Source organism: Gossypium hirsutum, chromosome D06, assembly GCF_007990345.1.
Source record: "Gossypium hirsutum isolate 1008001.06 chromosome D06, Gossypium_hirsutum_v2.1, whole genome shotgun sequence".
Lineage (NCBI taxonomy): Eukaryota > Viridiplantae > Streptophyta > Magnoliopsida > Malvales > Malvaceae > Gossypium > Gossypium hirsutum.
Window position 1 is genome coordinate 64,137,862 of NC_053442.1, and position 14,427 is coordinate 64,152,288.

The following is a 14,427-nucleotide window of genomic DNA, read 5'->3' on the forward strand; positions in this document are numbered from 1 at the left end:
TTTTTGCAATTTTTGTCTGCCATTTTAGACCATCTGGAATGAATTGATGAATTTCCTTTATAAAAAAATTAATTAATATTTTTCTATACATTTTTATTAAATAAATTTGGATTGTAATTTTTAAATTATCTAATTTTCTAAGTAACCTTAAAAAAAATAGAATTATATAGTTAAAAATAATCATATTAATTAAAATTTAGAAAAAAAAAGCTTATTCAAAGAAAATTCTTCAACATTGGATATAAAATTTAAAATAAGTTTTTAGAATTGTTATTTAATATATGTTAATACATAAAACACTAACAAAATTTCATGGTTAATATTATACATATAATATTTTTTATAAATGAATAATTTTTATAAAAACTAAAAATATAATAACAATAATATAACTTAAATAAAAATAAAAATATTATTTTTATAATAATACACATGTTTCATTCAATTAAATATAGAATCATATTATATTTTATCAATTAAGAAAACTAGAATAACATAGACCTACTCATGGGCCGACTCAAGTGAGCCCGCCCGAAAAGCAGGAATGTTTGGGTAAAAATATAGGCTCAAAAATTTGACCTTAACAAAAACATAAGGTCCGTTTAGAAAATGGGTTAAGCCTCAGGTAAGGCTTTTTCGACTTGGCCTGAGTATGTAAAAAAAAAAACTGCAGCTTTCTTTTTACTATTTTCTTATTATTTTTTTACTGTTTTATTACCATTTCACGATTATGTTACTACTATTTTATTGTTATTGTATAACTTATATTTAATTATTTATTTTATTACTATATTAGAGACACTTTTATTCGGATTGGGCTTAAGCAAATTTTAAATCTATTTTTCAAGTTAATTTAAATCCAAACTTATTAAACATGCCTAAAATTTTAATTGAGCCTAGCTCAAACCTGGCAGGTAAACCTCTAGTATAAGAGTATAACCTAACTTGAAGTACATTTTTTTATATTATAAAAAGACCAAGTGACCTTCTTTGATTTTTCCACAGTACCTGTCTTTAATTGTAATCTTTTGGCAATATGTCCCTAAGAATTCATTTAGAAACAATTCCACTCTTCATCCATCTAACCTTCATTTTCATTCCTTCGTTTTTATCTTTTATTTACCTACCTGAATCATGGACAATTGCTTCTCAGTAGGAGTTGCTTTAGAGAATTTCATCATTCGTAGCTGGGGTTCCATTGTCGGGCATGCTAATTACGTATGCAAGCTTAAACAAACTCTTCCAACTTTAACTGAAGCTCTCCAAGATCTGAGAGCACAAAGGGACGACGTGCAAAGGATGGTTGATATGGCTAAACAACGACTATTGAATTGAAGCGACTTGAGTGAGTTCAGCTACGGCTTTTAAAAGCTGAAACTATGATAACTGAGGCTGAAAAATTGGTTGCAAATGGCCCTCAACAAATGAATAACTTGTGTCTCGGCGGCTTTGCTTCCAAGAATTGCTTGTCTACCTACAAGTTTGGTAAAAAAGTGGCCAAAATGCTTCAAGCAATAAATGATCTGATAAGTAAAGGAGTTTTTGACAAGGTAGCGGAAAGTCAACCTGCAGCTTCAGTGGTGGTAAGACCTGAAGAGCGGCCAATTGCTCTACAACCCACAATCGAAAAGGTATGGAACTGTATTGTGGACAAAGATGTGGGGATCATTGGCCTTTATGGTTTGGGGGGCGTTGGCAAGACAACTCTCTTGACCAAAATCTACAACAAGTTCAGCACTACACCGAATGGTTTCGATGTTGTAATTTGGGCGCTGGTGTCTAATGGTTATGATATAGGAAAGATTCAAAATAAGATCGGTGGAAACATTGGATTTTCAGCTGAATCCTGGAAGAATAAAAGTGTTGAAGAGAAAGCTGTAGATATTTATGGGGTGTTGCGCATCAAGAGATTTGTTGTATTATTGGATGATTTGTGGGAAAGGGTGGATTTGAACTAAGTTGGGATACCAAAACCAAGCCAAGACAATGGTTCCAAACTTATTTTCACCACTCGATGTTTGGAGGTATGTGGCGAAATGGAAGCTCGGGAGAAAATCAAAGTGGAGTGCCTGGAGCCAAAAGAGGCTTGGATTCCAAGACAAGGTTGGAGATGAAACCCTCAATAGCCATCCAGATATTTGGAAACTAGCTAAACAAGTAGACGAAAGGTGTGGTGGGTTGCCTCTTGCATTAATTACAATTGGTCGTGCCATGGCTTGCAAGACAACACCCGGGGATTGGAAATATGCAATTGAGATGGTAAAGCGATGTACATTACCGAAAATGGAAAATGAGGTATTTCCACTTTTAAAATTCAGTTATGATAATTTGCCTAATGTGACAATGAAATGTTTTCTCTTATATTGTTGTTTGTATCCTGAAGATTATTGTATTCCTAAAAAGAGATTAGTGGAGTATTGGTTTTGTGAAGAGATGTTGAATGAATTTGATAGGATTAGTGAAGCTCAAAGGTAAGGAGACTATATTATCAACTCTCTTCTTAATGCATGTTTATTGGAAAGGGATGGAGAAGATTTTGTCAAGATGCATGACGTAATCCGTGTCGTGGTTTTATGGATAGTATGTGAGCTTGAAGCAAAAGAGAATAGTTTTTTTGTAAAAGCAGGGGCTCAATTATTTGAAGAACCAAATGTTAAGATATGGGAATGTGCAAAAAGAATGTCAGTCATGAAAAATAATATTGAAGTTACCAGTGAAACACCTAAATGCCCTAACCTTCATTCCTTGCTTCTTAGCAAAAATAAGTTGAAAGTGATCAATGATGGGTTCCTCCAGTTTATACCTCATTTAACTGTTCTCAACTAGTCAAATAACAGTGCTTTACAAGTACTGCCTAAGGGAATTTCGCAATTGATTTCATTAGAATGTCTTGATCTATCTCATACAGCTATAAGGGAGTTGCCAATAGAGTTGAAATCCTTGACAAAACAGAAAATGTTGGACTTGAGTTGCATACCCTATCTCAGAAGAATCCCACGGCATCTGATATCTAGTTTTTCCAGGCTGCAAATATTCAGAATAACGAGCTTGACAAGGATTATCCAGAGGAAGACAATGTTTTGAATGGTGGTAATGAAAATCTTATAGAGGAATTGAAAAGTTTGCAACATTTGAATATACTAAGTATGCTACCATTCACAAGCATGTTTGCTCTAGAAAGATTTCTTAGCTTCAATTTGTTTCGATGCTGCACCCAAGAATTAAGGTTGAGTGGTTTTAAAGAGTCAAATGTGTTCAACGTTTTATGTTTAGAAAATGTGGAGTGTCTACAATCACTAAATTTACGGAATTGCGAGAATGTAGAGGAAATAAAAATGGAAAAGCTGCACACTTGGGTCTCTCCGGGTACTAGTTACACTTCACCCTTTCACACCTTGACTAGCGTTTCATTTCAAGATTGTCACAAATTGACAGACGTGACTTGGCTGATTCTTGTTCCAAATCTAAGGTACCTTCGATTAGTTCAGTGTATTAAAATTGAAGAAATATTGAGCCAAGGAAAGTTTGGTGAAGTGGCTGATGTTAGAGTTCCATACCCTATACCATTTTTAAAGCTTGAAAAACTTGTTTTATGCAGTCTATGGAAATTGAAGAGCGTATATTGGGATGTCCTACCCTTCCCATGTTTGAAATGCATTTTTGTAGGCATCTGTCCTGAACTGAAGAAGCTTCCCCTCAATTCTGACAGTGCAAAAGGGAATTGAATCACTATTGATGGAAATGAGGATTGGTGGGCAGAAATAGAATGGGAAAATGAAGCAACTCGACAGACTTTTTTGCCCTTTTTCAGATCTTATTCTTAGTTTCAAGTTTTAAATATGGCAAAGTGCTTCACTTCTGTCTGATAAGTTTTTATCTCCTGCTTCTATTTATGTTTGGCTATCATTTCAACAGTTTCATGAAAGTAAACTATGCTAAGTTTTCCTTTGCAAACTGATCAAAAAGTACTCCACTTGTTTATTAAAAGTAAAACTTCCCTAAACAATGTCAAATTCTTGAATCCAAATATGTATATATATGTGGAACACAGCATTATTACAATCTTTGCTAAGCTGCTATTTACATACATTACTCAGAAGAGGGGAAAGTGTATTATAAGGTACCTATAATTCCCCTACATTTTGGCAGTACAAGTTTCCGGTAAGTTCGTTTTTCTGTTAGATCAATTGTTGAGAGAAATTTGTTGCACATCCAGAAGGTGTTTTTTGGATTTCAAGCAAATAAAGCTCTGCAGCAATGCTCCAATGCTTATGCCGTTGCTGACTCCAACATGGTTGGATGGAAGTATTACGATCCACTCAAAAGGAACCAATAGGCAGGCCATAAGGAACTTTCTGCTTAATGAAGCCATCACTGCATGTTAGGCATGGAGCGGGCTGCACTAGACCTGAACTTGAGCCATAAGCTTCCCAACAAAAAGATTTAGTGATGCCTCTAGTTTCTGAAACGAGTTGAATATCTTCCAAATATAACCCTTCACATGTAAGGCTATCACTGCAAGCAAATCTTATTGCTTCCTCCACAGCTGATGTACCCCTAATGTGCACATAGGAGATATTGTCCACTTTAACAGCCAATGTCTGCATACTCCAAGAACGATAAGACAGTGTGTAATCCCATCACGACTACAAATTATGAAATTCTTTGCAGGCCTCAAGCATTATAAAGAACCGATACCTGGTTAGCACATGGCAGGTCTGAATCACAATAATATTGATCAATAATGATAGGATACGCTACATTCTCCATCAATATATTCATGAACTGCATATCGGAAGCATAACCGCTACCTCCCTAGAAAAGATATAAGAAAAACCCAGATTTATCAAGCGTAAATTCCATAGTCAGTAATCCCATTTTCCACACACATGAACACGTGACAAAGACATTTATGAGAATTTGATGATACCTGCCATGTTTTGATCCGCACCCCATTCTCGGTGTTGGAAATGAAAGCTCCATCAACAAGTACATTACGAACCTGTGCCCAAGAGTTTGATTTTCCCAGGCTTCCAATGCTAATCAAAGCACATCAAAGTTAATCAACTTACTCATGCTAACCCTGACCTTAACTAGTCTGAAAAATGATCTTACCTTATACCATGACCAGGTCCACAAACAAAGTTTCTGATTTGGACACGAGAAGTATTGCCAACTATTGAAACGCAATCGTCTCCTAAAAGAATATTGAGTGTAAAATCAAAATAAGAAACTTCAATGTTCATATGTATAAAAGCTGTAGAAATAAAATATGAAAAGACGGAAAAGGATCCAACCTGTTCTTACAACGCTATTCTTGACTTCAACACCACGGGATGAACTGATATGAATTCCATCTGTATTGGGGCTAGTAGAGGGTGCTATCACTTTAAGATTAGATAACCAAAACCCTTAGACAATTAGTGAATGCTATATGCATCTGTTGACTGTTGACCAGCATAAGATCATGGACTTTCAGATCCTTACACTTGTGGAAAGTCAAAGCCTACATTTCATTTGTGAAAACAATTAGGGGAACATAACATTCCCTCAGGCATGCTAGTAAGAAAGAAGTTACATGGCACTAACTAGGACATACGGTTGGAGCATGCCGACATGGCTGCAAAAAGGAAATCAAAGCCACTTTAACGATAGTTCAGAGAAAAATATCGGAAAAGAAACATAGATACAAAAACTTGGAGCATCAATCAGTACATTTGTTTTCTTTCTTTTGCAAGACCTAGCCCACCATTGTTGTCCCATTCCGTTGATAGTTCCTCCCCCAACTACATGTAGGTGTTTAACCTCACGAAAGTAAAGCCACTTGCGAGGATTCAAACCATCCCAGACATCGGGGTTTTTTGGAGCAACAATGGTACCTGAAATCTATTTAAAGACAATTCCAAGCGGTGACCGGAAGGAATGTTAAGTACTAATATAAGGAAGAGAATGACATATGATAAAGAAATGTTGGTTATAAATTTACCATCAAAGTGATCTTTGACTTGCAATGCCCACCAAGCTCAACAGGATGAACCAGGTAAGTATATCCAGCTGGTATTACAATCCTTATCCTGCCTGGGAAAGAACATGCTACATTCCAGGCATTTTCAAAAGCCTGAAAAAGCAGGGACATATTACAATATCAGCAAACAATTTTATGTCTAGCAAGTTGGTTAATTTAACATCAAAATGTAAACTTTACAAAAAAAAAGAACATTTGGTGATTGCTATATCAGGGTAAAAGTACCGTAGAGGCCTCTATACTAGGAGTCAGATTGCATTTTACCCCCTCCCCTAAAAGAAAGACAAATTAGTCCCGGTAGATTAAATCAAAGAGAAAACTGATCAATCAGTTAAAAATTTCATCCATTTCTACTATTAAAAATTGGTCCATCTATGTTAGCATGAGGTATACGTGGCACGTCATATGTCACTATCTGATTATTCCACAACCAAGCCAGTTTTTAACAATACAAATAGATGAAATTTTTAATAGAAAGAACCAATTTACTCTTTAATCTAATGTACAAGGACTAGTTTACCTATATTTTGAGTAAAGGGAGCAAAATGCAATCTGACTCCTAGTACAACGGCCTCCATGGTTCTTTTACCCTATATCAGTTATCCTTATTTAATAAACCAGACTATAGAATGAATACATACAGTTCTACCCAAATTGCAAAATATTAATAATAAATTTCAATTACATTACTAACCAATCAGTATTAAACAAGAAAAATGCTTGGAAGGATATTAAATCCCACCTTCATTCCTCAAACATTCCCAAATTACTACAAAAATGAGATAACCCTGTCCTTGATTATTTTACCACAATCAATAAATTCTTCAATTTCTCAGAAAGGGTACCATTCAACTCACAAGTACACTAAATTAACCACATACTCGTCATTTCTAAAACTGAAAATTATATATAATATGAAAAAGAAAAAGGCATGAAATTGATACCCTGGTGTCATTATGGTTACCATCTCCTTTAGCACCAAAATCACTGACAGAGAGAACCTGTTTAGCTCTGGGTCGGATTCTTGCCGATGACCCAGATTTTGGGAGCTGTAAAAGTGAGTCAAATTCAAAGCTTTCTGCATGTACTACAACATTTGAATGCATTAACATAAAACTGCAAATGAAAACAATGATGTTCCATGTTGAACATGAAGAACAATACACGATTAAACCCAGATTTTTCATGTTGTTATACGAAACATCAAAGCAAAAGAAAGAAAGAAAGAAGAGCTGTAACAGAGATTTGATAAATGGTGTGTGGGGTTTTAGAAAAAAATGTAGGAAGCTTCAAAACTTGGGATGTTTATGGTTTGGTTTCTTCACTATAAATCAAAAGAGATTCTTTTCATTGCCTTTATTTGTTTGGTTTTTAGTTTGCTTTGTTCATTTTATTACTGTTTTGGTAAGGCTTTGTGTTATTGTGGACAGTCTCTGGTAAGAACTGCAAAGATCAGGTTACGAGAATTTCGGTTGTGATTGAAACGGTATCGTTTTCAGCTATTTTTAAAAAGGTCAAATGCTGCTATTAGTCCATGTACTCTGCATAAGATGCGAATTACACTTTAATTTGATCAACTTTAGTCCTTATATTTTTCAAATTTTGAAATTTAGTCTTTACGTAAACGGTATATGTTAAATTCATTTGGTTAAATTTAGTTATTAGTATTATACTTTAGGTAAAGTTATAGATTTAGTTCGTATTCTTTCAATTGATTATTCTAAGTTCTTATACTTTTCGAGTTTTGAAATTTTAATCTTAACAAAAATGATAGCCGTAAAATCTATTAACTAGCTTTTTAGTGAGTAATACATGAAAATAATAATCGATATGTGTTAATGTATTTATCACATTAAAATTTAAAAATAGCATAACTTAATAATTTAACAATTATCTTTTATCAAAAAAATTTAAATTTAAAAAATATAAAAACTAAATTCACTAATAGCATAATTTAATCCCTCAAGTCAAATTCTACTATAGCTTATAATGAGTCATGGATTTTTTTTTTGAAATTTAAATTTGATTTAATTTAAAGAGCTTTGATGAATAATTATTTGAGGTGTTTTTCTGGGTAAATATACATTTTGGTATTTGAATTTGACTTTAAGATTCAAATAGACACTTAAACTTAATTACTTAAGGGTTTTTTTTTTCATTTAGTTAATTTGGGGCTTAAACTTTTTGGGATAATAGCATATTTTCCTCCAAACTTTGACCAATCTTCTAATGTGAAACCTCTACTTTCAAAAAGTTAATTTTGATACCTGAACTTTGTTTCCATTTATCAATATGGTACCTCCTTTTAACAAAAAAATATTTTATGAACACTTCCCACCACATTATTCATGGTCCCTTTTCAATTATTTGATGACATTTCAACAATTTTTTCCATGTGATTGGTACATAATTTTGGTAATTTTTTACCTTGAACTCTGAACCTCGAACCCAAAATCCCAAACTTTGAACCTCGAGCCTCGAACCCTTGAGGATTCGAGGTTCAAGGTTAAGGGCTTGGGGCTCAAAATTTGAGGTTTTGGGTTCGAGTTTGAGTTTGGGATTCGAGATTCAGGAGTCTGAGTTCGGGATTCAGGGTTCTGGATAAAAAAATATCAAAATTCTGTATCAATGGCAAGAAAAAGAATTGTTGAAATGTCATTAAATAATTGAAAAATGACCATGGATGATGTGGTGAGAAGGGTCCATAAAATAATTTCTCACTTTTAACTTTGTTACATGGCATTTTGGCCAATAAAAAGGTGACATGTGGCCCATTTTGCCATGTCAACAAGCTTATTAAGAACTTTAAAGGACTGAAAAATAAAAATTCCAAAAATGAATAATGAACCAAAATTGAAATAAAGAAAATGTAAAAATAAAAAAATGAAATAATATGCTAACAAAAATACACAAATCACCTTATAATTGGACACGTGTGCTGACATGTCAGAAATTAATGCCTTATATAGAGGTACCAGATTGATTAATGACACAAAAACAAGGTATCAAAATGGACATTTTGAAAGTAGAGGTACCACATTAAAAGATTGGTCAAAGTTTAGGGGCAAATATGTCATTATCTAAAACTTTTTTATCCAATTAGATACCTGAACTTGACTTTTTTGTTCAAATTGATGCATGAATTTGACTTCATAGTTCTAATTGACTCAAATAACTAAGTACTAATTTGGATAGAAGAAAATCAAGTTTAAGTATCAATTTGAACCAATAAGCCAAGTTTAGGTATCTAATTAGACCAAAATAAATTTTAGGTACCAAATTGAAGGTTAAAGCCAAATTCAAGTACTTAATTTGACAAAAAAAAACTTTAAGTACCAATTTGAACCTTAAAACCAAGTCCAAGTACTGAAATGTATATTTACTTTTTCCTTGAATTGGTAAAGGCATATTTAGAAAATGGGTTGGGCCCATAATTTTAGTTGGCCATCTCATCTACCATTCAAAATGCAGCCCAAAGTAGGACTGATTAAATAAAATTAAAATTAAAATATTGTAATTATTTGAATAAAATCTAATTTATTTTTATTTAAATAATTTAAATTTTTATAATGTAAAAATAAATATTTTATATTTAAAATATGAATATAATTTAAACTTTTCATATAAAATTATTTTTCAGACAAATACTATATAAGAGCTATTGATTTTTTTATTTATCTGAATAACTATTTTTTAAAATATTTAATAAAAATATAAAAATAATTAAGAACTGAACCGAATTATCATGAACAATTCAAGAAATTCAACAAAGGTTCGGACCCAAAGAGTCTATATTTTGAATATAAGTGTGTTGTTTTCTATGTTAAAAGAATTAACTTTAGCCCAAAAATAAAGGTTCAGATTGAAGTTTTGTGAGATAAAAAATTTGTTTCATATTTAAGTCTACTCCGATTTGATTCCAGATTTAATTAAGACGAAATAATATCTTACCCATAAATTTAATGAATAATTTCACCTTTTTCACCTCAAATTTTTTATAGGTAGGGGAAATCCTTTATATTTATTTTATAATATGAATTTATGATTTTATTAATTTTTTATTTTTTTTAAGGATTTATTTAGCATAGTGAACTTTGCATAATAATTCAATTAAATTCAAGTAATAAATTCAATTAAATTCCAAAAGTAGTGTTTTTAGAAATTGACCAAATGACAAGTTTAGAATAAGGTAAAAAAAATTAATTTACTCGTAAATCGATTCAATTGATTTAAAAAACGTATTGAATCGGATTTAATATTTTTTTAATAATTATTTTATTTTAACTATTAATGAAAAGAAGAAGAAAAGAGAAGAGAATCATCTTCTTTTAATAAAGCCAAAGCACCATTACAAAAATATAAATAAAACTCTCTAAAATAAAAGACAATAAAACCATAGAATTGAAACCATAAATAATCATCACAAGAAAAAGTACTACATTGCCATGAATCTTATAAAAGAAACATGACAAAATGCTTGTGGTGTTCATCATCAAAGCCAGTAACACTCTCTCATTATAATCTCCTATTAATTGCCTCAAAACACCTACAACATCAATTCCAATGAAAATATTAATTAGAATTAGAATTTAAAAAAGAAGAAGAAATATTTAATAATATAAGGTCGAAAGAAATGTACCCAAAAATGGATATAGTAGCATGCATGTGATTTAATATGAAGTTCTATTGTTGAATTCTCTTGGAGCACTGCATCTGAAACATTCCATTCTGCTAGCAAAATTATGTTCATTGCACCCTAACCTGGTACATATCCAATCCCCTGATTTCCAGCCGGATCGGTTACCTCCGAACCCTCTTGATCGAGACATGTCGAAGTCGAAACCTCCACCCGACTCGTCCTTGAACGCGCCGCAATTGAAACAAGTAGACCGGCTCGCGAAATTGTGGGTGCCGCAGTTTCCAGCCGTGCAATACCAGTCACCAGGTCGAACGTCCGAGCCTGCGGTGAACCCCAATGTCGAGCCGACTCTAATACCGTATCGAGATTCACCGCAACGTTGGCAGTTGTCCCTCCTTTGGAAGTTGAGGTGTTGGCATGACCTGCAGTTCCAATCTCCTGGCCTGCTCATGTTTTCTTACAAAACAAAAACACAAAACACATTATTAAGATTCGAAGTTACAGATTTAATTAAGAAATAAAATGAAAAACCAACCTTAAATTGCTAAATAAAATGGGAAAAATATGATGAATTTGGATGATATAATGATGAAGTACTTGAAAGAACCCTTGAAGTAATGGCTTATTGAGAAGCTCTTTATATACAAACACTTCGACCACTGAAAAAGGAATAAATGGTGGACTGTATATGTACTTTTTCGTGTTCTTCACATTTAGCCTTGATAAATTAAATATATAATATAATAAAATATCTAAAAAAAGAAAAGGGATAAAGAGAAAAATTATGATTCCAAAGACTGGAAATTTTGAACAAATGATTCGGCTTCGACTTCCTTTCTAGGGTTTTGGGATTATATAGAAACAATTTAGCTCTTTTTTTTTTAATTTTATTTTTTTAGTAACCCGATGCATATTTCTTTTGTGACATTAAAGTGGGGAAATTATACTATATGTGGTTTAAAGAATTAATATTCCGAATTCGAAATATAATTAAATTTAGTTTAGGTAGTATTCGAATTTAATAGGATGGAGATGAAGGCGGAAATGGGTGGTTCATCTTGTTTAGTATAAGGGAGAGAGTTATCGTGAAGGGTGTTTTGGGAAGAGATAGAACTAAAGTCGAGTAATAAGTCCCTTTTCCTAGTGAAATTGAGGGTTTTTATACTCTTAATTGCAGTTCCGAGATATTACATGTTAAGTCTATTGGTGGGTCAAATACAAGTGATTAAGTGGTTTCCATCATAGGCCTAAATAAGGTAAGGATTGGACATGCTGTCAATCACTTCAGATGGGATGCGATAGTTGAGCTCAGAGACGGCGATTAGTGAGTGAGGTCCACATTGACCTACACGATGGTAAGTGGAGGAGTATTTTTGAGGGGTATGTTTAAGGAGTAAATAAAGCCTTTGTGAGGAATAATTTTGAAGGATGCGTTTGAAAGGTTATCTTTGAAGAGTGAGGGAATAACAAAACTCAAGTGGGATAATGACCATCCGGATTCATGCAATTTAGGGCAAGTTGGCCGTGTAGGACGTGATGATTTTTTGTTTATCTCGATTTTTAATTCTTTTATTTTAATTTTATTCGATGCAGTAACTTCTAATTTTGACTCTGACTCGAAAAAAATTTTCTCGACCCATCTCGACTTGTCCAAAAATTTATAAGTTTTTTGCCATATCTATCATCAGCCCAACAAATGAGGATCCCACACAAAAGCAAACGGGAGATTCTGTAACCCTATAAGCACAACAAAGCTAACCCTAAAGAAATTTGTTCCATCAAGTGTGCTGAAACCCTGAACATTACACAAAAGGCTCTTGGAGACCACTGCCCTTTGGACCCTCCTCTTTGAGAAAGGAGGGTGAGAAATAGTTAGTCATTGTAAACATGGGTTGTTTCTATTTTGGTTATTTATTTATTTTCTACTTTAGTTACTTGAAGATAAAAATTGATTAAATTTGTCATTTTATTGTTAAATGATAATGAAAGACTAACAGTGCAATTTCACGTTAATCATTCTAAAATTAGGATAAATTATTCTAAAATAAGGATAAATTATTTTTCTATTATTCTAAATAAGAATCATTCTTATTTTAATTGTAGTACTATTTCAATACCATTTAACGGTGAAGTGATCAATTTGATGAATTTTATTTTTACAAAAAAGAAAAATTTAAAATAACCAAAATAGAAACAACCCTTACTTAAAAATGAACAACGGTATAATTTACCTATAAATTATTAATAAAAATTAACCATTCATTACACATTACATGTTCTGATCATATCTACTCTATTTTAAGACAATATCTAGAACTATCTATAGCCCCTCTCCAACCCATGAATAAGAGGATAATGCGTTTCACCGCACTCGAACTTACATTCTCCTACATTGACAATAATGCTTATACTAATCGAATTAAAATTCAATCAGCAATGATATAATTCGTAATCGTTTCACGCAATTTTCACATGACAAAGAACAAAATGGATTGCATTTTCATTTGAGGGTCAAGAATCATGAGAAGTATTTCTTTTTTCTTTCTTGGAATGTAATGAATATTCTGAACATTAAAAAAAACCAAAGGAGGGCCACATCCAATTAAATTTAGCTCAATTATTTTGGTATTGTCACTTTCAATATCCTACAACAATGGCGGTCAACACATATAAATGAGAGAAAAATTGTTGTTGCTTTTACGTATATTTGAATATTCTCCTTCTTTATTTTGTTCTTAAAAAGCTCCAATTTGAGTAAAGGAATTCTCCTACAAATTTACTATCAACTCAAAAACCATTTTATTTATTGAATATGTAAGATAATGTATGAAAATATAATATCAAATGTAGGAGAAATTATTTTATGGACCATCCCCATCACATCATCCATGATCTCTTTCTAATTATTTAATGACATTTCAACAATCTTTTTCCATGTTATTGACATATAATTTTGGTAATTTTTTAACCTTGAATTTCGAACCCAAAACCTCAAATCCCGAACCCAAGTTTAAAATTTGATGTTTGGGGTCAAAGTTCGAGATTTGAAGTTCGAGTTTTAAGTTCATGATTTAGAATTTAGGGTCAAGGTTCGGGATTAGAGGTTTAGGGTAAAAAAATTACTAAAATTATGTGTCAATGACATGGAAAAAATTGTTGAAATGCCATTATATAATTAGAAAGGGACCATGGATGATGTGTTGAGAAGAGTCCATAAAATAATTTCTCCAAATATAGTGGTAAAACGCATTACACTTTTAAAGAAAGAATTCAGTTCGAATATTGAAAATAACATTATTTAAAAGAGTAATCACGAACCCAAAAAAATTATACTTTATCTTTTTAAAAATTTATAATTAAATTTCAGTCCTCTAATATATATATACACAAATGTTACTTAATGAACTAATTAAGGAATCATGCATGAAGAGAAAAAGGCAAATGAAAGGAAAAAAAGTGAGGAAAAAAGGAAGAGCAAAATGGAGAGTTTCAATAAAGATGAGTAATAAATAGAATAACATGTAGTTCGAGGTTTTTTTATTTTTATGATTTTGACCATCTTTTTCTTTTTCTCTTTTTTTATGCGGCTACCAGCTGCTTTGCTTTACGATTTCAATTCCATTTTGTTTTTCTTCTCTTAAAATCACTTTTTTTTGGCTTTATAATATTCTATCAACACCTTTTTCTTGTTCATTATCCATGTTTATGACCCGAATTTATTTGTTATTTTGTGATTAAAATGAATTTAAAATAAAGCCCATCA

The 14,427-nt window shown here is 32.2% G+C and overlaps 1 protein-coding gene and 2 pseudogenes across 1 annotated transcript; 1 reads left to right on the plus strand and 2 right to left on the minus strand.

Moving 5' to 3' along the window:
- Positions 1 to 922: 922 nt before the first annotated feature.
- On the plus strand, positions 923 to 3,821 carry LOC121218649 (disease resistance protein RPS5-like; annotated as a pseudogene).
- A 134-nt stretch (positions 3,822 to 3,955) lies between these two features.
- On the minus strand, positions 3,956 to 7,438 carry LOC121218648 (probable polygalacturonase At1g80170; annotated as a pseudogene).
- Positions 7,439 to 10,335: 2,897 nt separating this feature from the next.
- Positions 10,336 to 11,394, minus strand: LOC121218650 (zinc finger Ran-binding domain-containing protein 2). Its single transcript, XM_041096196.1, has 3 exons — positions 11,200 to 11,394; positions 10,665 to 11,120; positions 10,336 to 10,571 (listed from the first exon to the last, which is right to left on the minus strand). The coding sequence occupies exon 2, from the start codon at positions 11,113 to 11,115 to the stop codon at positions 10,696 to 10,698; it is 420 nt and encodes a 139-aa protein (XP_040952130.1). The 5' UTR covers positions 11,116 to 11,120; positions 11,200 to 11,394; the 3' UTR covers positions 10,336 to 10,571; positions 10,665 to 10,695.
- Positions 11,395 to 14,427: the final 3,033 nt, after the last annotated feature.

Bases quoted from the DNA above. Each gene is read 5' to 3' on its own strand.
- LOC121218650 (XM_041096196.1), bottom strand. From the start codon at position 11,115: ATGAGCAGGCCAGGAGATTGGAACTGCAGGTCATGCCAACACCTCAAC.